The 22,798-nt window shown below is 35.8% G+C and overlaps 3 protein-coding genes across 3 annotated transcripts; 2 read left to right on the forward strand and 1 right to left on the reverse strand.

Annotated features, from left to right (window-relative positions):
- The first annotated feature begins 303 nt into the window (after positions 1 to 303).
- Positions 304 to 15,481, forward strand: copa (COPI coat complex subunit alpha). Its single transcript, XM_073848815.1, has 29 exons — positions 304 to 522; positions 969 to 1,082; positions 1,160 to 1,233; positions 1,631 to 1,711; positions 1,804 to 1,880; positions 2,774 to 2,883; positions 5,432 to 5,541; positions 5,672 to 5,771; positions 6,572 to 6,790; positions 6,875 to 7,025; positions 7,117 to 7,183; positions 7,269 to 7,344; positions 7,426 to 7,508; positions 8,015 to 8,240; positions 8,365 to 8,503; positions 8,602 to 8,764; positions 9,876 to 10,022; positions 10,131 to 10,320; positions 10,965 to 11,060; positions 11,144 to 11,232; positions 11,306 to 11,429; positions 11,528 to 11,617; positions 12,299 to 12,405; positions 12,512 to 12,661; positions 12,782 to 13,105; positions 13,580 to 13,690; positions 13,792 to 13,953; positions 14,761 to 14,955; positions 15,124 to 15,481. The coding sequence occupies exons 1-29, from the start codon at positions 483 to 485 to the stop codon at positions 15,181 to 15,183; spliced, it is 3,675 nt and encodes a 1,224-aa protein (XP_073704916.1). The 5' UTR covers positions 304 to 482; the 3' UTR covers positions 15,184 to 15,481.
- Positions 15,482 to 15,902: 421 nt separating this feature from the next.
- On the reverse strand, positions 15,903 to 17,029 carry apoda.1 (apolipoprotein Da, duplicate 1). Its single transcript, XM_073849784.1, has 4 exons — positions 16,908 to 17,029; positions 16,711 to 16,832; positions 16,540 to 16,625; positions 15,903 to 16,405 (listed from the first exon to the last, which is right to left on the reverse strand). Exons 1-4 carry the CDS (start codon positions 17,016 to 17,018, stop codon positions 16,170 to 16,172), a joined length of 555 nt encoding a protein of 184 aa, XP_073705885.1. The 5' UTR covers positions 17,019 to 17,029; the 3' UTR covers positions 15,903 to 16,169.
- Positions 17,030 to 20,332: 3,303 nt separating this feature from the next.
- Positions 20,333 to 22,411, forward strand: apoda.2 (apolipoprotein Da, duplicate 2). The gene is made up of 5 exons (XM_073849874.1): positions 20,333 to 20,352; positions 20,447 to 20,581; positions 21,366 to 21,484; positions 21,714 to 21,802; positions 21,888 to 22,411. The coding sequence occupies exons 2-5, from the start codon at positions 20,462 to 20,464 to the stop codon at positions 22,127 to 22,129; spliced, it is 570 nt and encodes a 189-aa protein (XP_073705975.1). The 5' UTR covers positions 20,333 to 20,352; positions 20,447 to 20,461; the 3' UTR covers positions 22,130 to 22,411.
- Positions 22,412 to 22,798: the final 387 nt, after the last annotated feature.

A 22,798-nucleotide genomic window follows, 5' to 3' on the forward strand; every position in this document is an offset into this window, starting at 1 on the left:
AGTCTAAAGATCCTTTAGGGCCAGACTTGACTAAAGGTATAAGTTAATACAATGGCATGTTCTCTTGGGAGGGAATGGGAAAGGAAAATCTTGCATGTTCATAAATAAAAAGGACACCACGATCATCTAAAAGTTGACAGACTAAAAGTATATTTTTATCAAACCAACTATTTAAAAAAACTGACTGAAAAAATGTTTTTGTATCTTTTAAAATGCGGATGACGAAGGCTCTATGACGTGGACTTTGCGATGTTGGCATTTGAATCGTCAAACTTTATTTGTTCGCACAGACGCACACGGAAACGCGGCCCGGGTTGAGCTGAGTGGATTCAGTAGACGTGTCAGCTACGGAAGTTGGGCTGCAGAAGCATACACGCAAAATCCCTTCCTAACGGGGAATGATTTTAGGATTTAAATTCACGTAAACAAGGCTATATCTTCATACATTACGCATTCCTGTTCGGTTATTATTGTCAGTGGAAATGTTGACCAAATTTGAGACAAAGTCGGCCCGAGTGAAAGGTAAGATAACTCCTCTAGCTAGCTTCACTTGACTGCTGGGTAACAGTTAATGTAATTATTACGAACGCTTTTATGTACATTTGTCAGATTTATATCTATTCTTATTTTTTGTACAAATATAATATGCTGTCTTTTTAGTAAGGAATCAATAATATATTATTGAATACTGTAACGTTATGTCATTCGGCGTTAGCACAAAGCTATTATTTGTTAGCCATCCAGACGTTGCAGTGAAAATCCTCTATGCCGAAGATTATTTTTAAGATTAGTTTAATTGATGACACGCTAATAAAATTAACCTGACCAGGTTGTTATTATCAATAAAGTATTAATGATAATACAAATCTGTTTAAATCAGTGTCATCATTATGTTCTCATAACACCATCGTATGGATTGTCTTCTTATTAATAAATACTTGAATTGATTGTTATGTCTTTTTCTGTAGGGCTGAGTTTCCACCCGAAACGGCCCTGGATTCTCGCTAGTTTGCACAACGGTGTCATCCAGCTCTGGGACTATCGCATGTGCACCCTCATCGATAAATTTGACGAGCATGATGGTATGAAACAGCTGATTAACGAATTCAGTGTCTTGTCATTTTCTTCTGAGTCCTCATAATATTGTGAATTCATTTAGGCCCTGTCAGAGGTATTGACTTCCATAAGCAGCAGCCACTGTTTGTGTCAGGAGGAGATGACTACAAGATCAAGGTTTGCTTGCTTGCTTACTTTTAAGTACTGTTATTTAAATTTGTCACCTGCCATATAGTTTCATGTGAATTTTTGGTAACCGTATACAATAAATTAAAATTAGTTATCAAGATGAAATAAATTCTTCTGAAGCATTTATTAATCTTAATGATAATTTCAATTACTACCAATGCATTATTAAAAACATTAGTTAATGAGCCTGAGCTGACATGAACTTACAATGTACAGTTGTATTTTTATTAACAGGCATTAAAAAACGTTAATGAATACAGTAACAAGCGTATTGCTCATAATTTATACTTATGCATTAACTAATGGGACCTTATTGTAAAGAGTTTCCTTCATACATTTTGATTTGCTGACTTTTGCTGACGATTTATTTGACTCTGATTTTTAGGTGTGGAACTACAAGCTGCGTCGGTGTCTCTTCACTCTTCTTGGACATCTTGACTACATTCGTACCACATTCTTTCACCATGTGAGCCCTGTCAACTTTGTGATGATCTTTAATAATTCTTTTCATTATGTTTTTTTAATCAGTGAGACTAACTTATAGTTATCATTTTTTAGGAGTATCCCTGGATCCTGAGTGCCTCGGATGACCAAACTATTCGCATTTGGAACTGGCAGTCCAGAACATGTGTCTGGTGAGTCTTTATATAGGTTATGAATTAGCGGATGCACACAAGTAAAAAATATATATATGTGACCCTGGACCACAAAACCAGTCATAAGGTTAAATTTTACAAAACTGAGATATATACATCATATGAAAGCTCAATAAATAAGCTTTCTATTGATATATGGTTTGTTAGGATAGGATAATATTTGGCCGAGCAACATCTATTTGAAAATCTGGAATCTGAGGGTGCAAAAAAATCAAAATACTGAGAAAATCACCTTTAAAGTTCTCCAAATTAAGTTCTTAACAATGCATATTACTAATCAAAAATTACATTTTGATATATTTATAGTAGGAATTTTTCAAAAAATCTTCATGGAACATGATCTTTACTTAATTTCCTAATAATTTTTGGCATAAAAGAAAAATCAATAATTTTGACCCATACTATACATTTTTGGCTATTGGTACAAATATACCCCAGCGACTTAAGACTGGTTTTGTGGTCCAGGGTCACATATATTAATTGATTATTATTTTTATTTTATTTTTTGAGACAATTATAGTTTGTTGAAAATTATTTTGAAACCAATGTTGAGGATTTAATATTTGGAAATAAACTGAAAATGTTTTTTCTTTTTACTTGTTAAAGCTGCAGTCTGTAACATTTTTTTTGTGTTCAAAATGTACAAAATTTATATGAATATATTTTCCAAACCATGTATTTGGCTTATCCTGAATCACTACAGTACATCTATAATTTTTTATAGTTTTTATATTCAGACTATTTCAGAAGTTAATTACTTAAAGCTTAAATTGTTTGTCAAAACATTTTGTCTGACCTGAGCAGCACTGTTATTACCATTAGCTTAGTGAAACTGATTTGTATATGTTCTCTGTGCTGTTTCTTCTCTGTAGTGTGCTGACGGGGCATAATCACTATGTGATGTGCGCTCAGTTCCATCCATCTGAGGACCTGGTGGTGTCGGCTAGCCTGGATCAGACTGTGCGCGTGTGGGATATTTCCGGTGAGGAGGCTTTGGGGGACAGGATTGAGTAGTTTTTGGAAGGCTGGGGAGGTGGGAATGGAGAGAGAGGATGGAGGAAGATAGAGGCTGCCAAATGGCATTCTCTTCCTTGTGTCCTCTTTCCACAGTGTGTACAGAACAAAACTCTGTGGGCTCAAAGCAAAAATACCTCTCACAGTCAGGCCATAAGCATCAAGCATTTGTCTAGTGATTTGTTAGCTATTTTTGTTATTCTTGAGAAGATTAAAGGGATAGTTCACCCAAAAATGAAAATTCTGTCACTAATTACTCACCCTCATGTTGGAAGACGTTCATCTTCGGAACACAAATTAGGATATTTCTGATGAAATCCGAGAGCTTTCTGACCCTGCATAGACAGCAAGGGCCCTACCATGTTCAAGGTCCAAGGTAGCAAGAACTTTGACAAAATAGATGAATTAAGTTGTTATTTTAGTTTTTTGCAGAATAAAAAGTATTCTTAAAGCTTTATAAAATCGGGTTTTATCACTGATGTCACATGGACTATTTTGTCAATGTTCTTGGTACCTTTCTGGACCTTGAACGTTGTAGGACTCTTGCTGTCCACGAAGGGTCAGAGAGCTCATGGATTTCATCGAAAATATCTTAATTTGTTTTCCGAAGACAAACAAACATGAACGACATTAAGGTGAGTAATTTATTGCATAATTTTAATTTTGTGGTGAACTATGCCTTTAAAATAATCATGTTAAGATAATTAAACCATGAAAATGTGATGTTTAAATGCATCAAACAAGTCATGAAACTTTTAAAAATAAAAATTTACCATATTGTCAAATGCTCAAGTCTTTAAGAAAAAGTGAATGTCAGAGGTGTTTTTAAGATTCTGCATGTTTTAATGATATTGTCAATGTCTATATCCTTTGCTTTCATTGTTGAACTTCTTTCTTGCTCATTAACCCTTTAAACTGCTGCTGTCTGCACTGACTGAGAGCAAATACTCACACTTAGTTCTTTCTCTCTATCTTCTTCCCCTTCACATAAAAATATAAAAATTAATATATTGCTGCATGGGTAATACGCATTCGTATGCGACTGTATGAGATAATGAAAACTAAATTCTTTTTGCATTCTCTTTATTTTAACACAAGGTTCTCAACCTTTTTGACTACTAGGCCCCCCATTCTCCACCACAATATTCAAAAGCCCCATGACATTTCCATTCATTCATGATTTAATGGATAAGGTTTATACAGAGATTTTGTAAAAACAAAATTGCTGAATTTCTCTGACATAACTTGAAAAGTGTATATTCTTTATAGATATTAAAATATTCACTACTAGTCAAAAGTTTCTGAGCAGTAAGGTGTTTAATGTTTTTTAAAGAAGTCTCTTCTGCTGACAAAGCTTGCATTTATTTGATCCAAAGTACAGCAACAGTTTGAAATATTTTTCACATGATCCTTCAAAAATCCTTCTAATAATCTGATTTGTTGCTCAACAAAACATTTAGTATTATCATGATGTTTCTTTGATTATTAGAAAGTAGTTCAGAAGGACAGTATTTATATTAAATAGAAACCTTTTTTAAAAAAAAATGTCATCACTTCTGATCAATTTAAAGCATCCTTGCTAAATAAAAGTATTAATTTTAAATAATTTCTTTGCCCCCCACAAAAAAAATTATACTGACTCTAAGCTTTTGAATGCTTTCTAATATCTTGCATGATGGCATTTGTCATTCATAAATAATATTATTGGTTAAATACATCCAAGTTGATTCATCTATCTGAATGCAACTTATCGATTAGTAACAGTAACATAGATTGTTATTTAATCATTAAAAGTCTCATAACACCACTTGAATGCATGATGGAATCCATCTAATAATGCATTACAATATGCAATAACAAATGCATGACTTAACTAGAGTCTTCCTCACTTGTTTAACATCCAGTGCCCCTCCAGAGAACATTTTGACACGTTCCACCCCCATCAATCCACCATTCAGTTCCATCCCTGCTCACTTCCTGTTCAGCTCCTTTGCCCCTCTGGAAACATCCACATCTGTACATTGGTTTCTAGTGCAGCTTTTGTTGGACTTTTATTCATTTAGCAGTCATCTAGAGTGCTGAGATCTCAGACACACATTCTGTTCTCCTCTCTTTTTCTCTGCGTCCTGACCTGAGTTAAGCTGATTATCTCTGTCGTTGATTTACATGCATCTCACCCAATCTCAAGTGATTTTGATCTCTCTGTGATTGTAATTTATCTATGTTGTGATTTTAAATGATTGATTGTTGTCTTTGCTCTTAATCTGGGAGTTAGGTTTACTGTACTTTCCTTAACTCAGGTTTAGACCAAGTGGAGGACATTTGTTGTGTTTGTGCTCTCGAGCACCAGTGAATGTTTAACAGCCCAACAAAATGTTTTTGTGTTCACTGTCACATATGTGTTTTTGAGTAGCAGTTGTAATGTTGTTCCTCTCTCTTCCCTCCCTGGTATGTGGGTGTTCCTGTGTATTTTGTAAACGGTCCTCTGTGTGTCGGACTGTAAATATTGCTTCCAGGTTTGAGGAAGAAGAACTTGTCTCCGGGTGCTGTGGACACGGAGGTGCGCGGCATCTCTGGTGTCGACTTGTTTGGGGCATCTGATGCAGTAGTGAAGCATGTTCTGGAGGTAAGAATATGGTTGTGATGGCCAAAAAAAAAATGCACTGGAACTTTGTGTTGTAAAGTGTGGTTGGGCTTGAATGAATGAAGTTTGTTGTTGGTATGAATAAAAGTTTGTTCTCTTGCTCCGGTCTCAGGGTCACGATCGAGGCGTAAACTGGGCAGCCTTTCATCCCAGCATGCCTCTCATTGTGTCAGGAGCAGATGACCGGCAGGTCAAGATCTGGAGGATGAACGGTACATGTTCTCATGGAAAAATGGCTGTCACTGTTCTGATTTGAAAAAAAAAAAATACATTGCAAATATTTAAAATATATTCAGTCTGCTCCAAAATGTATTGTAGGGCCCTAAAAAAAGTTTTTTTTTTTTCTACATTGCATTTTTGTCCGTTTTAATTTTTCTGCATTGTTGTAATGGTAAAAAAATAATAGGCCATATGAAATGCATTTAATTTTTTTTCTCAAATTCCTTTTTATTTTTTACCAAATTCTGTGTAATAATGTGTAGTTATAATTATATTAGTAGTAGTTGTGGTATTACATTAAGTAATTATTTCTGTCACAGTTTCTTCAAGTTAAACCAAACTTATATTTTGACAGGTTGCTGTGAAGACTTTTAGTTTCTGTTTGTATATTATATGACTATAGTTTTTCTCAAAAGAAACTGTAAATAGCTCATGAAGTGACTAGCAGTTCTAGAGACTCTTTGTATTTATGTATTTATATATTGAGGTGGCAGATACAGTGAAGTCCATTTTTATGACTTGATTCCACAATTCCGTCTGCGTTTTCTGCATCGTGGAAATCATAGGGCCCTACTATTGAACTACCTTGCTGTCTACTGCCTACACAGACAGTTGCTTTCTTTGACCCTCATCTAAACTCCTGAATCTGTTTTAAATTCAGTTTGTGCTGATAATAGTAAAGCTTAGACATTTCAAAATAAGTACTGATGTTTTTCAAGTTTGTTTATAACTAAAGTCACCCATTATGTATTAGTTCTTATTTTCCTTTTTTGCCATTTATTCCTTCCTCTAGAGTCAAAAGCATGGGAGTTGGACACCTGTCGAGGGCACTACAACAATGTGTCCTGTGCAGTGTTCCACCCTCGTCAGGAGCTCATCCTGTCCAACTCTGAGGACAAGAGTATCCGTGTATGGGATATGTCCAAGAGAACAGGCGTCCAGACCTTTCGCAGAGATCACGACCGCTTCTGGGTGCTGGGGGCTCACCCCAACCTCAACCTGTTTGCTGCTGGTAGGTTACTAGCAATAAGTAGTTAAGCAAGTGGTTTTGGCAATGAAATGAGATTCATTGAAGTGTAATTTTGTTCTTTTCCAGGCCATGACAGTGGGATGTTGGTGTTTAAACTAGAAAGGGAACGTCCAGCTTATGCCGTGTACGGTAACATGCTGTACTATGTTAAAGACCGCTTCCTGCGTCAGCTAGACTTCAACAGCAGTAAGGATACAGCCGTCATGCAACTGCGCAGGTGTGTGGAGTCTAAAAACCCTAAATGTGCATCTGCAAAAGGTGTAGTGCAGTTGAACTTTTCCGTTGAACTTTTTCGTTTATATTCACAGTGGATCCAAATTCCCAGTGTTCAGCATGTCCTACAACCCTGCAGAAAATGCTGTGCTGTTGTGCACTGTGAGTATTGTAGACTCCATCAGTCTGCTTAATCAAATCAAGGTTCAGTTGTGTATTTGTTCATTTCTTCCTCTTTCCGTTTCAGAGAGCTACTAACCTTGAAAACAGCACTTATGATCTGTACTCCATTCCCAGAGAGAGTGACTCCCAGAACCCTGATGGTAACATTTTGACCTTTCTCTTTAGAATTTTCTAAGCTATTGTGCAAAATGGAATCGTTAACTTTTTCTATGCATTTTCAGCTCCTGAGGGAAAACGTTCCTCTGGTCTGACTGCCGTTTGGGTGGCCAGGAACCGGTTTGCTGTACTTGACCGCATGCACTCGGTAAGTGAATCAAGCTACATTTATTTAAAAGAAATGGCATTACCATGGTTCCCTCTGCAAAAGCCCAAATACAATTTTTCACAAAGTTTGATTCTTACACATTCTTACACTTGCATAATCTTCACTAATAAACACAGCTTTAATACATTTTAAAGCCTAAACAGATTCTGTAGAAGTAAAAGCCAAACAGCTACTCTAGTCCCATTTAGAGACTTATTTGAAACTGTACAAGGTTAAAAAAAAACAACCACAAGGGGGTATAACTGATGTATTTTATATCTTACAATAAAACATGACAATATGTTGAACTTGCACAGTTCCTTATTTCAGGCATTTAACCAAAAACCCATTCATAAAACCCATTGACTTTAGGACGATGAAGCCAAAAGTGCTAAAATGGCATACAAAAATGTCATCCCTCCTTCTCTATACTATCAAAAAAGGAGTATGACACTGTACACGTACTTAAACCCAAAGGCTTATTCTCTATGCTTGTCCTGCTCCAGCTCCTGATAAAGAACCTGAAAAATGAGATTGTGAAGAAGGTCCAGGTGCCAAGCTGTGAGGAGATTTTCTACGCTGGAACTGGGTCTCTGCTGCTGCGTGATGCTGAAGGAGTCACTCTGTTTGACGTGCAGCAGAAGCGATCCCTCGCTACAGTCAAAATCGCTAAAGTCAAATATGTGGTGTGGAGCTCCGATGCCAACCATGTGGCCCTGCTGGCTAAACACGGTACTGAGAACTCACCAATACCCACCCTTTAGGGTTGTACAAGCATTTTTGCCTTGTATCAACTAGAATAATCCCACATATTTGTATTATCACTCACATCTGACTCTCTGCTTTTGCTTTTTAGCCATCATGATCTGCAACAAGAAGTTAGAGAGCCTGTGTAACATCCATGAGAACATCAGAGTGAAGAGCGGCGCCTGGGCTGAGAATGAAGTCTTCATCTACACCACCTCCAACCACATCAAATATGCCCTCACCTCCGGGTACTGCACCAACAGCCTCACATTCAACTATGTCATTATGAAAACCTACAGTTTTGTTAATAATGAAATGATGATCTTTAAATTGATTTTTCTTACAGCGATCATGGTATAATCCGTACATTGGATCTACCCATCTATGTAACAAGAGTCAGGGGCAACAGTGTGTACTGTCTGGATCGTGAGTGCAGACCACGAGTGCTTAACATCGACCCCACAGAGTACCGTTTTAAACTGGCTCTGGTCAATCGCAAATATGAGGAGGTCAGAGCGTATTTTCAACATTGACAGTTGCACCTTCTATGTTTTATTGTTTTTATTTTTTTGAATAATTAAAATTTATTCCAATAATTTTGTACATTAATTTAGCTATTTATTTATTTAATTATTTACTTACACATAAAATGTTTTTGTAACCTGAAAGATATCACTGAAACAGGTCAGGAGAGTTATTTTTAGTCAGTAACAGTAAAAATCATTTTGATTTTGTCTTTAATAGCTATTATTTTGAAATGGCTTTTATCAATTTTTTTTTAGGTTAAAGTGCTTTTGTAATTTTATAACTTTTTTTGTATTTTGCTTTTATTTTTTATGGTGGTCAAAAATGGGTTTTAGTCAGTTATTTCTATCTTTTGCTGTAGTGTGTCAGTAGGAAATATCAGTTTACATTTTCAAACATTCATTTTGCCATTAGTTGTAATAATCCAGTAAAATTTTTGTTTGCACAAGGATCTCATCATCTGGTCTGTCACGAAGAAACTGAACAAACTGAGACAGACTAAATCGAGAAGAACTGTGGCAACATCTCCAAGATGCTTCAAGAGACCTACCTGCAAAGCTACCTGAAAAACTTTGCGCATCTAGGGCAAAAGCTGCTTTAAACGCAAAGGATGATCATACCAAATGTTGATTTAATTTAGTTAATGGAAGTTCATTGATGAAGAGAATCTATTCATGACATTATTTTCGACAGCATTATTATTTTACAGCATTTTTACACAATTGCCTAAAACTTTACACTACTGTAGCTTTGCAGGTAGGTTCCATGAAGCATCTTGGAGATGTTGCCACAGTTCTTCTGTCTCAGTTCTGTTTCTTCATGTCATTCCAGACAGACTGGATGATGATGAGATCCGATCTCTGTGTGGAGCACTGACTGTTGTCAAACTCCTTGTGCAAACAAAAATCTCACTGGATTTTTAAAGTTATTGGCAAAATGAATGTTTGGAAATGTAAACTGATATTTCCTACTGACAAACGATAGAAATAACAAGTGTTCTAATTATCTTGGCCTCCTTTATGTATTTTATTTTAGTTAACAATAACACTGTTAATGACCATTTTTCTATTTATTTGTTCTACTCAACACTCACAGGTTCTTCATATGGTCCGTAATGCAAAACTGGTTGGCCAGTCCATCATTGCCTACCTGCAGAAGAAGGGCTACCCAGAAGTTGCGCTGCACTTTGTCAAAGACGAGAAGACTCGTTTCAGCCTGGCTCTGGAGTGTGGAAACATTGAGGTATAATAGGAATCTGACATTTATGGAGGAGCAAGTCTTCAACACCCTTATCTGAACAGGTATTTAATCTTGTTTTTTTTTTTTTGTTTGTTTGTTTTTTTCCTGCAGGTGGCACTGGAGGCTGCAAAAGCCCTGGATGAACGAAACTGCTGGGAGCGTCTTGGTGAGGCTGCTCTTCTGCAGGGCCATCACCAGGTTGTGGAGATGTGCTACCAGAGAACCAAGAACTTTGACAAACTCACCTTCTTGTACCTCATCACTGGCAACCTGACCAAGCTCAGGAAGATGATGAAGATAGGTGAGTGACAAGGAAAAAGCATTAGTACGCTACCGCTCAAAAGTTAAAACACTCGAAAAGCCGCACAACATGGCATCATATCAGTATATTTTTTATGGGTTTCTTATATTAATCATTTCTTATATTAAGCCATACAAGTCTTAATATCTGAGGTTGCCTTTAAGGATCATATGTGACCCTGGACCACAAAACCAGTCTTAAGTCGCTGGGGTATATTTGTAGCAATAGCCAAAAATACATTGTATGGGTCAAAATTTTATATTTTTCTTTTATGCCAAAAATAATTAAGAAATTAAGTAAAGTTCATGTTCCATGAAGATTTTTTGTAAAATTCCTACTGTAAACATATCAAAATGTAATTTTTGATTTGTAATATGCATTAAGAACCTAATTTGGACAACTTTAAAGGTGATTTTCTCAGTCTTTTTGATTTTTTTGCATCCTCAGATTTCTGATTTCAAATAGCTGTATCTCGGCCAAATATTGTCCTATCCTAACAAACCATACACCAATGGAAAGCTTATTTATTGAGCTTTCATATGATGCATAAATCTCAGTTTTGTCAAATTTAACCTTATGACTGGTCCAGGGTCACATATATTTTTATGGATTGTTTAAAATTATGTTTGCATTTCCTGTTACAGCTGAAATAAGAAAGGACATGAGTGGACACTATCAGGGCGCTCTTTACCTGGGTGATGTCAGCGAGCGTGTTCGAATCCTGAAGAACTGTGGACAGAGTGAGTGCTGCCACTTATTTTGTTCACATGAATGTTTTAATGAGACTTATTTAAAGAAAATAACATCTGTATGACATTCTCAGAATCTCTGGCTTACCTGACTGCTGCCACTCATGGGATGGATGAGGAGGCTGAAGCCCTGAAGGAGACCTTTGACCTGGAAAAAGAAATGGTATGTTCTCCATACTAAGGGATTTACTCATTTGTAGATGAGCAATTGAGCGATAGGTTCCATCCATGTGCAGGTGCCAGAAGTGGATCCCAATGCCCAGCTGTTGCAGCCACCACCTCCCATCAACCCCTTGGACACCAACTGGCCTCTGCTCACTGTCTCCAAGGGCTTTTTCGAGGGAGCCATTGCTGCCAAAGGTGAGGTTTTGTGATACACATACTGGCTCAGAGTGGGTAACCAGGATTAAATTGGATCTCATTTTAAAGAATGTGTAATTTTGTGTTTGTTTGTATAGGACGTGCTGGCCAGATGGTTGCTGACCTGGACATGGATGCTACAGGAGGAGAAGGCTGGGGTGAAGATGTAGAACTTAATCCAGATGAAGGTATTTACTATCATATTTTATAGTAAAACTATTAGGCATGGTATCGCGATAACAAAACTGTCTTGGTATTATCGTGGTCACATGAAAAGTTATGAAGTTATGGCCTTTCATCAAGTCTGTTTTCGCTGTGAATGCAGTGAACTCCTTTAACACGTTTGGGAACGCAACGCCCACAGCTATGTTTTATTTTCGTGGCAGATAATTGCAGCATTTAACTAGATATGTTTTTGTAAACCTGTTTTTGCTGGAGTTTTCAGTCAAAATAAAAGCTCTACTGCCATTTCCGTCAAAATAAAAGCTTAAAAGTGCAGTATGAATTGCTGAGAGCTAGCAGTTCAAATGGGTTGCAGTCCAAATTCAAAAGTGTAGAAATTAGAAAAGTATGGTAATTTATTTACTGTAGTTTAAACAAAAAAATATATACCAATGAAATATATTTTCATTTATTTTACAGTGCAATTAATTTACAATATATGGGTTTTACTTTTATAGGAATAACAATAATATAAAATGTTGACTGAGACAGTATACCACAGATATAAAGAGGGTTGAGTCCCCTTTAAAGTTCAGGTCAAGTTTTCTTAGTTAAGAAGAGATTTTGATATTGTTACATCGCTAAACTATTTTTGAAGGGGGAACCCAAACAAAACTTAATTGTTTCATATCTCATGCTTTCCTCAGATGGATTCATGGATGCTCAAGAGGGACTGGGCGATGAGGGAGCTATTGGGAAAGAGGAAGGAGGAGGCTGGGATGTTGAGGAAGATCTGGACCTCCCGCCAGAACTAGTAAGTCTTATGTAAAACCAAAATGTAGAATCACTACTGTTTGTGACTGGATTTATACAGAATCCTAAGTAACTTAATATCTTGCTGTCTTTACTTTAACCAACAGGACGTACCTTCTGTTGGCGGAGGTGGCGCAGAGGGTGAAGGCTTCTTTGTGCCGCCCACTAAGGGCACAAGCCCCACACAGATGTGGTGCAACAACTCTCAGCTGTCTGTGGATCACATATTGGCTGGATCTTTTGAGACTGCTATGAGGGTAAAGGGATTTCACAAAACTATAAATTAGGGCTGCATGATTCGATGTGGAGAGTCTAAACTGAAATGTAGCAGATGTTTCTTTGCTGCCTCTAATGTTTTTCGTTCTCTCTTTCTGCAGTTACTGCATGACCAGGTTGGTGTGGTTCAGTTTGGACCCTATAAGCAGCTGTTCATGCAGACTCTGTCCCGTGGGCGCACCTGTTACCTGGGCCTGCCGTCTCTGCCCTGCTTGCACAGTTACCCCCAGAGGAACTGGAAGGACAGTGGGGCCAAAGGAGGTCTTCCAGCGGTGGGCATGCGTCTCTCTGATCTCATTTCACGCCTGCAGCAGTGCTATCAGCTGACCACAGCGGGGCGCTTTGAAGATGCCGTTGAGCGTTTCAGAGCCATTCTCCTCTCCGTGCCGCTGCTTGTGGTCGACAACAAACAAGAGATTGCAGAGGTGTGTTTTTATTCAGGATGAGTGGTATATTGTTTTATGTAGGTAGGGGCCAGGGTCAGAAATTAACTTTTCCATTAAGGGGCAATATTAGCCCTGGAATTGATTTCCAGGGGCATTTGTTTTTTTACAATTGTGTAAGCAATTTACATAATCACCTTATTATAATAAAAACCATATGATGTTGTCTTTATTGTCAATATTTTAAACTTTCAATAACAGTAGACTCTTTAAATGAGTGAATCTAAATGTAATTCCGTGAATCGACACTGTTCATTTATTTTCGCATGTAATTTTAAACCTGACAGCCGTAATACATTGTTTAATTGTGCAGGGGCATTTTTTGCCTCTGTCTTGAATTTATGGGGCATTTTTGTTCATTTTGTGGCATTTTTGCCACAAACCCTCATTCATTTCCTGAATTCCTATCACCCTGATAGTGGTTAAGTACTAAACATTGTCTTTACTTTCACTCAGGCTCAACAGCTTATCACTATCTGTAAAGAGTATATTATTGGCCTAACCATGGAGACAGAGAGGAAGAAACTTCCTAAAGACACTCTCGATCAGCAGAAGAGGCTTTGTGAGGTATGTGTATTTTAAGCATTTTTTTGGTAATTAAATGGGTTTTTTTTTTTTTGAGTATGTGCACTGAATCTTATCTTAATACACATTTCTTTGTGTTTCAGATGGCAGCATATTTCACACATTGCAGTCTGCAACCTGTCCACATGGTGTTGGTGTTGAGAACAGCACTTAATCTTTTCTTCAAACTGCGTAACTTCAAAACAGCAGCAGGTTTCGCTCGCCGTCTGCTTGAGTTGGGCCCCAAACCAGAAGTTGCACAGCAGGTAAACAGATAATTGTAATTTAAAAAAAAATAAAAAAAATGTGTTGGTATTTAAAAAAAAAAAAAATCTTTAACTTGTTTTTAGTGTTATATTTGTCAGAACATTTTATGTAAAACAAAAAAAATCTTTCTTATAAAAAAAATTGCATTTAATAAAAAAAAACATTAAATATAAAATTATTATTTTTAAAGCTTGTTTTTATCATTTTAAATTAAAATATATTTACTAATGATAGACAGGGTTGGTACAAGGTGCTTAAAGTGCTTTAAGTACTTGAATTCTACTTTTTTAAGGGCTTGAAATATTGAAAGAGTGTATAAAATGTTGAATTTTTTTTCAATAAGCAAATATCTTTTCATGCAAAAATCACAATTCAAGAAATTTGTGTGGCTTATTACAGTTAATGTCATAAAACTAGTGAGCTAAACTAGTAGTAGTACTGATAATGGTGTGTAAAAAAAAAAAAAAAAAACACGAAAAGAGGAACAGATGAACCAAATCAATTGAGTCATTTATGCTGGAACTGCTCCGAGTGAGTCAAACTTGTGAATTCGATCATTCATTTTAAGCGATTCACTAGCATAAAACAGATTCAATTAAAAGATTTTATTAGTATATTTTTATTTACTTTTAGAATTTGAAAAAGAAGATATTGTATAATAAGTGAGATCTCTGATTGAAGTCCTTAAAAACAAACCCTAGATTGAATGATTTTAAGCCATCATGGAAGTATGTTGAGGCACCCTGGTTTTTCCGTTGTGTACATCTTCATTAATAACCTGTTGTTCCCTGTCTTTACTTTCTCAGACACGAAAGATCCTTGCAGCATGTGAGAAGAGCCTGACAGATGCTCACCAACTGAACTACGACCCCCACAATCCCTTCGACATCTGCGCAGCCTCTTATACGCCTCTGTACCGTGGGCGCCCAGTAGAGAAATGTCCCCTGTCTGGAGCCTGCTACTGCCCCAAATACAAAGGAGAGGTCTGCAGGGTCACACAGGTTAGTTGCAAGTCCATGTTTAATTATTGTTAAAGATAGAATTGAAAATATAATATTGTTATAATTGTGACAAAGTAACTGCTTTTCCCCTTGTTCAGTGGTTTGTCTGATCATGCAGTGCTATAAAGTGAATGATCGATTTCATTGGCTCTCTCTGCTGTTTCCTAGGTAACCGAGATTGGTAAAGATGTGATCGGATTGCGCGTCAGCCCTCTGCAGTTCCGTTGAACAAGCATTGCATAAACATGGATGAAAACAAACGTGCTTCTCTCACCTATGCTTTTCCTTTATAAGATGAAGTAATAAAAATGTTAAGATGAGAAAATTCAAGAAAATACCTTGTTACATGACTAATCTATGACTGTGCTTTCTGTTATTATATCTGAGCTCTCTACAGTGTATGCTTGCTTCTAGTTCATTAATCTGAATAATTAAGTGTACATCTGTGACTCTGTCGATCAGTGCAAAACAAGTTTCCTTTCCTGTGAAACTCTTTAAATATTGAAATAAAAATCTGGTAAACAAATGTTTAACCATGTGTTTTTCTTCTCCATACTTTTAAAACCATTAAAAAATCATTACTTGAAATAAAACTTTTAATTTCTTTTAATAACGTTTACAATTTAAAAAATATATATTTAAAATGGTAAGTTTAGGTGCTAAAATGGTTCAAACTAAAAACAAACATTAAAAAATCCGGAACCGGAAGTCTCGCCCATAAGTTTACATTTGCGTTGAAGAATAAAGCAGATACATTAACAAAAGCTATAAAAGCATATCAATATATAACACTGCTAACATGGCGGATATTAATGAGTAAATGTGATTTGAAAGTACCTGTACTTATTTCGTGTTTATGTTTTTTTCCCTATATGACCACAAGGAGGTGCTAAATGTACAAAAGTCACTGAGAATTAAGCTAAACAAGTTCACATGGTTTTGGTTAGTGCTCAAATTTATTTTGATCAATTAGAAACTTGTGCTTTCAGTTCTGTACAATAACTCACAAAGACGATGGATTACATTTTTGGTTGCAAACCTGAAAAAATAATGTAGCAAATCCAAGATTCCATAGCCATTTAATTCAAAACTTAAATAAGAGTGTTTATTCACCAAGCTGTGTTTTTATTAAAAGGAATAGTACACTATTTTTGTAGTCCACAGGTTTTTTGCAGTTCAAACCTGGAAACAGGTTTTTCCAGTCAGACAGTCATTTAAGGTTCTTTGTCACATCCCTCCTGTCTGCTTAAGATCATCCGGCTCACATCAATGTTGTTATTGGTGAAAACCTCTTTTCCGTGGTCGATGGTGGCATCAGGCAGAGATCGGGTGCGGCCCAGAATCCAAGCAAAGTCTACGTGGAACAGTCTCAAGACATCAGTGCATGAATACACCAGCGCTGAATTCTCATAGTCAGTTGACAAAATCCAGTATGGCGTGTAAGGCAAAACTGTCAATTTAAGTAGAGATGCAAAACACAAATTATGATTTAGGCTTACATGTTGTTTCCTATTAATTCTGAAATTGAAATGTCATGGCAATGGCAAAGCATTTAATGTTTAAAAAAGAAAATCAAATTGGTACCGTAAGAGAAACTGATTCCAAGCTTTGCTGGATTTCTTTTATCTTCCACCACAGCTGTCCCTTCAATTGTTTTTAACTCTCCTTTTCTAATTAAAATAAAGTTTATAGTTTAACAATTATGTTTTATATAAAAGTTTAAGGAATTACTGTGATTTAACTGTTGGTACTCACAGGATTTCAGAGCTCTTTACATGAGCCGTTCCATCCAGCTTGAGAGTGAAGTTAGTCTCGATGCATCTCCCTCGCTCAAACTGTGCTGGAAGTTTAGCGATCTCGAACCACCTACCCATAAACTACATTAAGATACAGAAAAGCAAACAATGAGAATGTTTAAGAGCAAAGTAGTAGACTTGTGTTGCAGTTGTTACCTTCTTTAGGTTGAATGCAGGCTGAGTATCAGGCTCTGGGCACGGCCCCCAGTGAGGCACCTGAGCATTTATGATGGGCAGAAAAAGGGCAAAAACAACTAAGGCCTTCATTTTACTAGTTTTGCCCTTTGCCAAAATAAAAGAAAAAAGAATATAAATGTAAAATATTAAGTAAAGTTATACAGCATACATTTCAAGATGTACATACACAAAATTCAAAATTTCAGTTTGACTGAAAAAAAATAAACAAACCCTTACCTCTTAAAGTCGTGCTGAATATAAGATGGACTGTGGAGCTCTCAGACTATTTATTTGAATCATGTGACTGCAGAAGACATGTCATGAAGGAGTCTTTGTGAGGCCAGAGTTTATTCCTGACATGAAGTAAGTGATTAAGCAAATTGAAGTCATGAGAGAATGTTCTGTTGTGAATATCTAAACTAAACTTTGTCTTTCAAACAGCCTTTTTTCTTCTTCTAAATATTCAATTTGTGTTTTTCAAGTTCAACCTATTTTTGACATACGCTAGTTTAGGGCAGTGAGTTGTTAAAGGGATAGTTCACTTTCAAAACAAAAATTTACAGATAATATACTCACCCCCTTGACATCCAAGATGTCCATGTCTTTCTTCATAAAGAAATGATGATTTTGAGGAAAACATTTCAGGATTTCTCTCCATATAATGGACTTCTATGGTGCCCCTGAGTTTGAACTTCCAAAATGCAGTTTAAATGCAGCTTCAAAGGGCTCTAAAAGATCCCAGCCGAGGAAGGAGGGTCTTACCTAGCGAAACGATCGGTTATTTTCTAAAAACATTTACAATTTATATACTTTTCAATCTCTACACAGAGTACACACAGAGCTAGACAAGACAAGCATTTGAGGTTAAAGTATATAAATTGTCTTTTTTTTAGAAAATAACCGATCGTTTTGCTAGATAAGACCCTTCTTTCCTCGGATTTCCTTTGATCGTTTAGACTTAGAGCCATTTGAAGCTTCATTTTGGAAGTTCAAATTTGGGGGCACCATAGAAGTCCGCTGAAATGTTTTCCTCAAAAAATATAATTTCATTATGACTGAATAAAGAAAGACATGAATATCTTGGATGACAAGGGGTGAGTACATTATCTGTAAATTTTGGTTCTGAAAGTGAACTACTCCTTTAAGTGATCTGTGACGATGAACCTGTGCTTTGAAATCGAGGAGGAATCGGCATCAGGCTTAATGATAGTGATGCTGACAGACAGAGGGCGCTATATCAAGGCGAATGTTCATCTCTCTGATCACAGTTTTGCTGACAAAAAAGATTCTGTGACATTATGAGATTTTGTATCTGAAACAGCTCTCACATTATCCTTTTTAAACTCATATTTAGTTTCTACTGTTGTGTCATTTTGGGTCTGAGCACTGATTAAAATGAAGAGTTTTCCTCTGTGGCAAGATCTAGTCTGTTATCCACCTTTGTCTTCCGGTAAGAGTGTGTGCAGCCATTTGTAAATTTTATGGGTCTGGCTTCCAGTCTCATCTGCGTCCAGCTATTTTTAGCTGTACAAAACACTCATTTCGCAGCTTGATATTACAAATTGGTGCCTCTTACCATATTAGTTCAATGTATTATCTTAATTATGAACACTCTGGTTTGTAGTGAAAAACAGTTTTACCATATTCTTAACCAGAAGTCTCACCCATAGGCTTACTTCCGTGTTAATAAAAAAGATGGAATAACCTAACTAAGCCCAGAGGAAAGGGTGACCTTCACCTCGCAAACTTTTCACTTTTTACCTTTTTTGTCTTAAAAAAAAAACCCTGTCACATCATGTATGTTTTCCCAAAATTTTTGTAGTAAATCTATGTCTTTACATAAGGACCTTGTCCTCACGTGTAGCTGAGTGTTTTGCATGTTGGAGGTGTTTGTGATAAGTTAAACAGCACTGGAGTGATAAGAACATGAAGGATTCTCGTGTGACATGACCACTTTGCACACCCCTTTCATAACTAAACAATGAATGGAAAAAAATTGTATAACATCTTATATGTTTAAAAACAACAACAACAATGTAGGAGGTTTTATTTTTTTGCCAACAAGCCAACAAATAAATAACTTAACATACATACAGACATATACACTATTGATCAAAAGTTTTCAACAGTAAGATTTTTAATGTTTTTTAAAGAAGTTTCTTCTGTTCACCAAGCCTGCATTTATTTGATCCAAAGTACAGCAAAAACAGTGAAAGTCTGAAATATTTTTACTATTTAAAATAACAGTTTTCTATTTGAATATATTTAACAAATTATCAATATTCTAAACAGTTGAGTATTTTTTTTAGGATTCTTTGATGAATAGAAGGATCAAAGATCAGCATTTATCTAAAATAAAAAGCTTTTTGCATTCAAAAGCTTGGAGTCTATAGAAATTATTACTTTCATTTAAGGATGCTTCATTTTAAATAGTAAAAATATTTCAAACTTTCACCTCTCTTGCTGTACTTTGGATCAAATAAATGCAGGCTTGGTGAGCAGAAGAGGCTTCTTTAAAAACATTAAAAATCTTACTGTTCAAAAACTTCTGACTAGTAGTGTATATTTATTTCATGTATATCATGGGTAACAAATTAAACCATTCTTTTCAACGTTTTAAACCTTCCTGGCAGACATAAAATGTCCAGATATATGGATATTTAGAATGTATGTAAGAATTTATAGACTAATGAAAATGAAATTCTCAGATTTGAAAGCAAAATCCTTTGTCACAAACCAACACCCACCCAATAAACCAGCATAGTCTCTATTGAATAATAGATTCAAAAGCATCATGAATAAAAAAAAAAAAACAGGCATTCTTAAAGGGATAGTTCACCCAAAAATGAAAATTCTGTCATTAATTACTCACTCTCATGTCGTTGCAGGGTAAGAATGCTCTTTAAAAAAATCTTAATTTGTGTTTTGAAGATGAACAAAGGTCTTGGAGCGACATGAAGGTGAGTAATTAATGACTTTGAATGAATTTTCATTTTTGGGTGAACTATCCCTTTAAGAAAACCTTGATTCAGTTAGCCAGAGATGTGCATGCTGATTCAGACTCAGAGGTGGTGCTGGAAATTCATAAATGTGATCTCTACACTTGATAACTAGCTAAAATCATTGTACAGCCATATAAAATAAGTAAAACAACTGGTTATTAACATGCACATATATCTTCTGGTAAGGGACCCGTTCATCACTCAAACACCTTCTTCTATAAGGTTCAACTCAAGGTGTGTTTATTTAACCTTCAACATCTGTTTGAGCAGATGCCCAGGTTCCCCAAACCTGTTCTAATGAGTTAATTTTAGTTGAGGGGGTGGAGTTAGTGATATAACGAATAGATGTAAAGCTCTATAAATACTGAACTCTTTCACTGTTCTTTATCTTGAACACAAGTTATACACTTGAGACCAAACAGGTAAGATGCCAGCTGAGCATTTGAATCTCAACTATTCAACTCTTCAAACGCTATATTTTTGTTGTTGTTCTCATTAAATATGACTCTTTTTCAGGTTTAAACTAAGAGAATGCAGGCTTTTCAGATTCTGTCTCTGACTCTGCTGTCAGTGCTGGCGGTCAGCGCTCAGTCCATCGGCTCTGGGAAATGTCCACAGCCTCCTGTTCAGCAAAACTTTGATCCTGCTAGGGTAAACGTTTACTTTTTTATCTTAAAGGAATAGTTGACCCAAAAATGAAAATTCTGTCATTAATTTCTCACCCTCATGTCGTTCCAAAACTGTATGAATTTTGTTCTTCTTCAGATTAATTCATTATTCATATCGTCTTAAATTACAATTGAACCATTGATGTCACATGGACTAGTTCATTGATGCACTTTGTTTCTTGGCTTTGAACGTGGTACACTCTTAAAAATAAAGGTGCTTCACTATGCCATAAAAGAACCAAATGGTTCCATAAAGAACCTTTAACATCTGAAGAACCTTTCTGTTTGTGGCAAATAAGGATTATAAAAAGGTAAACAAGAAATGGTTCTTTAAAGAACCTTTGACTGAATGGTTCTTTGTGGAACCAAAAATGGTTCTTCAATGGCATCGCTTGAAGAACCTTTTGAAGCACCTTTATTTTTAAAAGTGTAGTACCATTGCTGTCTATGGATTTCATTAAAAATATCTTAATTTGTGTTCTGAAGACGAACAAAGGTCTTACAGGTTTGGAACGACATGAGGGTGAGCAAGATTTTTAGGTGAACTATCCCTTTAAGTCTTATTTTTATTATTAAGAGCATATTATGTTAATCTTGAAGAACTATAGCGTAATAAAGCCAAGAGGAATACAAGAAAAAATAAGAAAAACATCACATTGATGATATAAATTACAGCAAACAATTATTCATATCAAACTTCTTCAGGTACAAAGTTATCTGCAGTTTCAAACATGTTGCAAAATGTCTCATTTTGTTTTTTTTCATAGTACATGGGCAGATGGCATGAGATCTTGAAGTTTCCAAACCGGTTCCAGTTGGGAGAGTGTTGTCAGGCCACTTATACACTGAGTGACGGTATTGTCCTGGTTCGAAATGATGAGCTTCTGTAAGTACTGATAAACTATTACTAAAAAATAAATAAAATACATTAAAAAAAAATAATACATTAAAAATATAGGTGTTAATATTCATAACATTTCAAATATTTTTGCAATCTAAAAAAATATTTAAAAATCAAATACCTATTAATATTCCAAATATTCAAAATAGTTTTGCACTTTTTTTCTGAAATGATTTAAATCGACCTAATATTGTTTCACTAAATATCTTCACAGTGCTAATGGCACTCTCAGCTTTATTGAGGGAACTGCCAAGATTGTAGATGCATCAGAACCTGCCAAACTTGAAGTCAGTTTCTTTGAAGGTAACTAAACAAATCTTTTTTTTATTTTTTCATTATTGATTTATTTAATTGTGATTTGGGTTAATTATGATGTGTCCTCTTTCAGATGCTCCTCCTTCTCCCTACTGGGTGCTGGCTACTGATTATGACAACTATACCCTGGTTTACTCTTGCTCTGATTTCGAAAATCTCTTTCACACTGAGTTTTCCTGGATCATGAGCAGGACCCGCACGCTTTCCAAAGAGACCGTCTCTGAGCTGTTAGACCTCCTTAAATCCTATGGCATCGGTACTGATAGTTTCACTGAGACTGACCAGAGACCAGAGCTGTGCAGTGCCATGCCCTAATGGAGTCCTGTATAATGTCTGCCTTGACTGTGAGATAGGTTGTGGTCTAATTATGTTTTTAAAAAACAAAAACAATAAATGTAAACTCTTTACATTCCTACAACATATTTTTTCAGTCAGTGGTGGTCTGAGGCATGAGAATGTGAAAGTTGGCAGTACTGAATCGTAGGCTGCTAAGCTAAAGCTTTTAGTTTAATCCTATGCATTTCTCATGTGATTTTTCTTTCTTTAAACAGCTGAATGATGTCTTCAAAATATCTACTTTGTGATAAATGTGTTCCTTATTCAGCAGGGATGATTTTGAATAAATATTCAAATTGTAAAATGCTGTCTTTTTTCATTTGTTCTTACAAAAACTGTCTTGATTATGTCAGATATTTGATGCTCTTTGCATTCGCTTTGTATAATCATCACCAATTATTTGATTGATAAAAGGTTTTGTGTTTTGATCAAAACAGTAAATTTAATAAGGTACATATTTCCCTATTTACACTACCAACCCAAAGTTTTTGGAATTTTTTTTTTTTTTTTTTTTTTTGAGAAGTCTCTTCTGCTCACCAAGCCTGCATTTATTTGATCCTAAGTACAGCAAAAACAGTAACATTTTGAAATATTTTTACTGTTTTCTGTTCGAATATATTATAAAATGTGATTTCAAAGCTGTACTTT

Source organism: Garra rufa, chromosome 10 (assembly GCF_049309525.1).
Source record: "Garra rufa chromosome 10, GarRuf1.0, whole genome shotgun sequence".
Classification (NCBI taxonomy): Eukaryota; Metazoa; Chordata; class Actinopteri; order Cypriniformes; family Cyprinidae; genus Garra; species Garra rufa.

What these genes read in the sequence shown, in the direction of transcription:
- copa (XM_073848815.1), top strand. Translation starts at nt 483, where the DNA reads ATGTTGACCAAATTTGAGACAAAGTCGGCCCGAGTGAAAG. An exon ending in AAATATGCCCTCACCTCCGG is followed by an intron (nt 8,504 to 8,601) that starts GTACTGCACCAA and finishes TTTTTCTTACAG; the next exon opens with CGATCATGGTATAATCCGTA. An exon ending in TTGACCTGGAAAAAGAAATG is followed by an intron (nt 11,233 to 11,305) that starts GTATGTTCTCCA and finishes ATCCATGTGCAG; the next exon opens with GTGCCAGAAGTGGATCCCAA.
- apoda.1 (XM_073849784.1), bottom strand. Translation starts at nt 17,018, where the DNA reads ATGAAGGCCTTAGTTGTTTTTGCCCTTTTTCTGCCCATCATAAATGCT. An exon ending in GTAAAGAGCTCTGAAATCCT is followed by an intron (nt 16,626 to 16,710) that starts GTGAGTACCAAC and finishes TATTTTAATTAG; the next exon opens with AAAAGGAGAGTTAAAAACAA. An exon ending in TGGAATCAGTTTCTCTTACG is followed by an intron (nt 16,406 to 16,539) that starts GTACCAATTTGA and finishes TTAAATTGACAG; the next exon opens with TTTTGCCTTACACGCCATAC.
- apoda.2 (XM_073849874.1), top strand. Translation starts at nt 20,462, where the DNA reads ATGCAGGCTTTTCAGATTCTGTCTCTGACTCTGCTGTCAGTGCTGGCG. An exon ending in AAAACTTTGATCCTGCTAGG is followed by an intron (nt 20,582 to 21,365) that starts GTAAACGTTTAC and finishes TTTTTTTCATAG; the next exon opens with TACATGGGCAGATGGCATGA. An exon ending in GTTCGAAATGATGAGCTTCT is followed by an intron (nt 21,485 to 21,713) that starts GTAAGTACTGAT and finishes ATATCTTCACAG; the next exon opens with TGCTAATGGCACTCTCAGCT.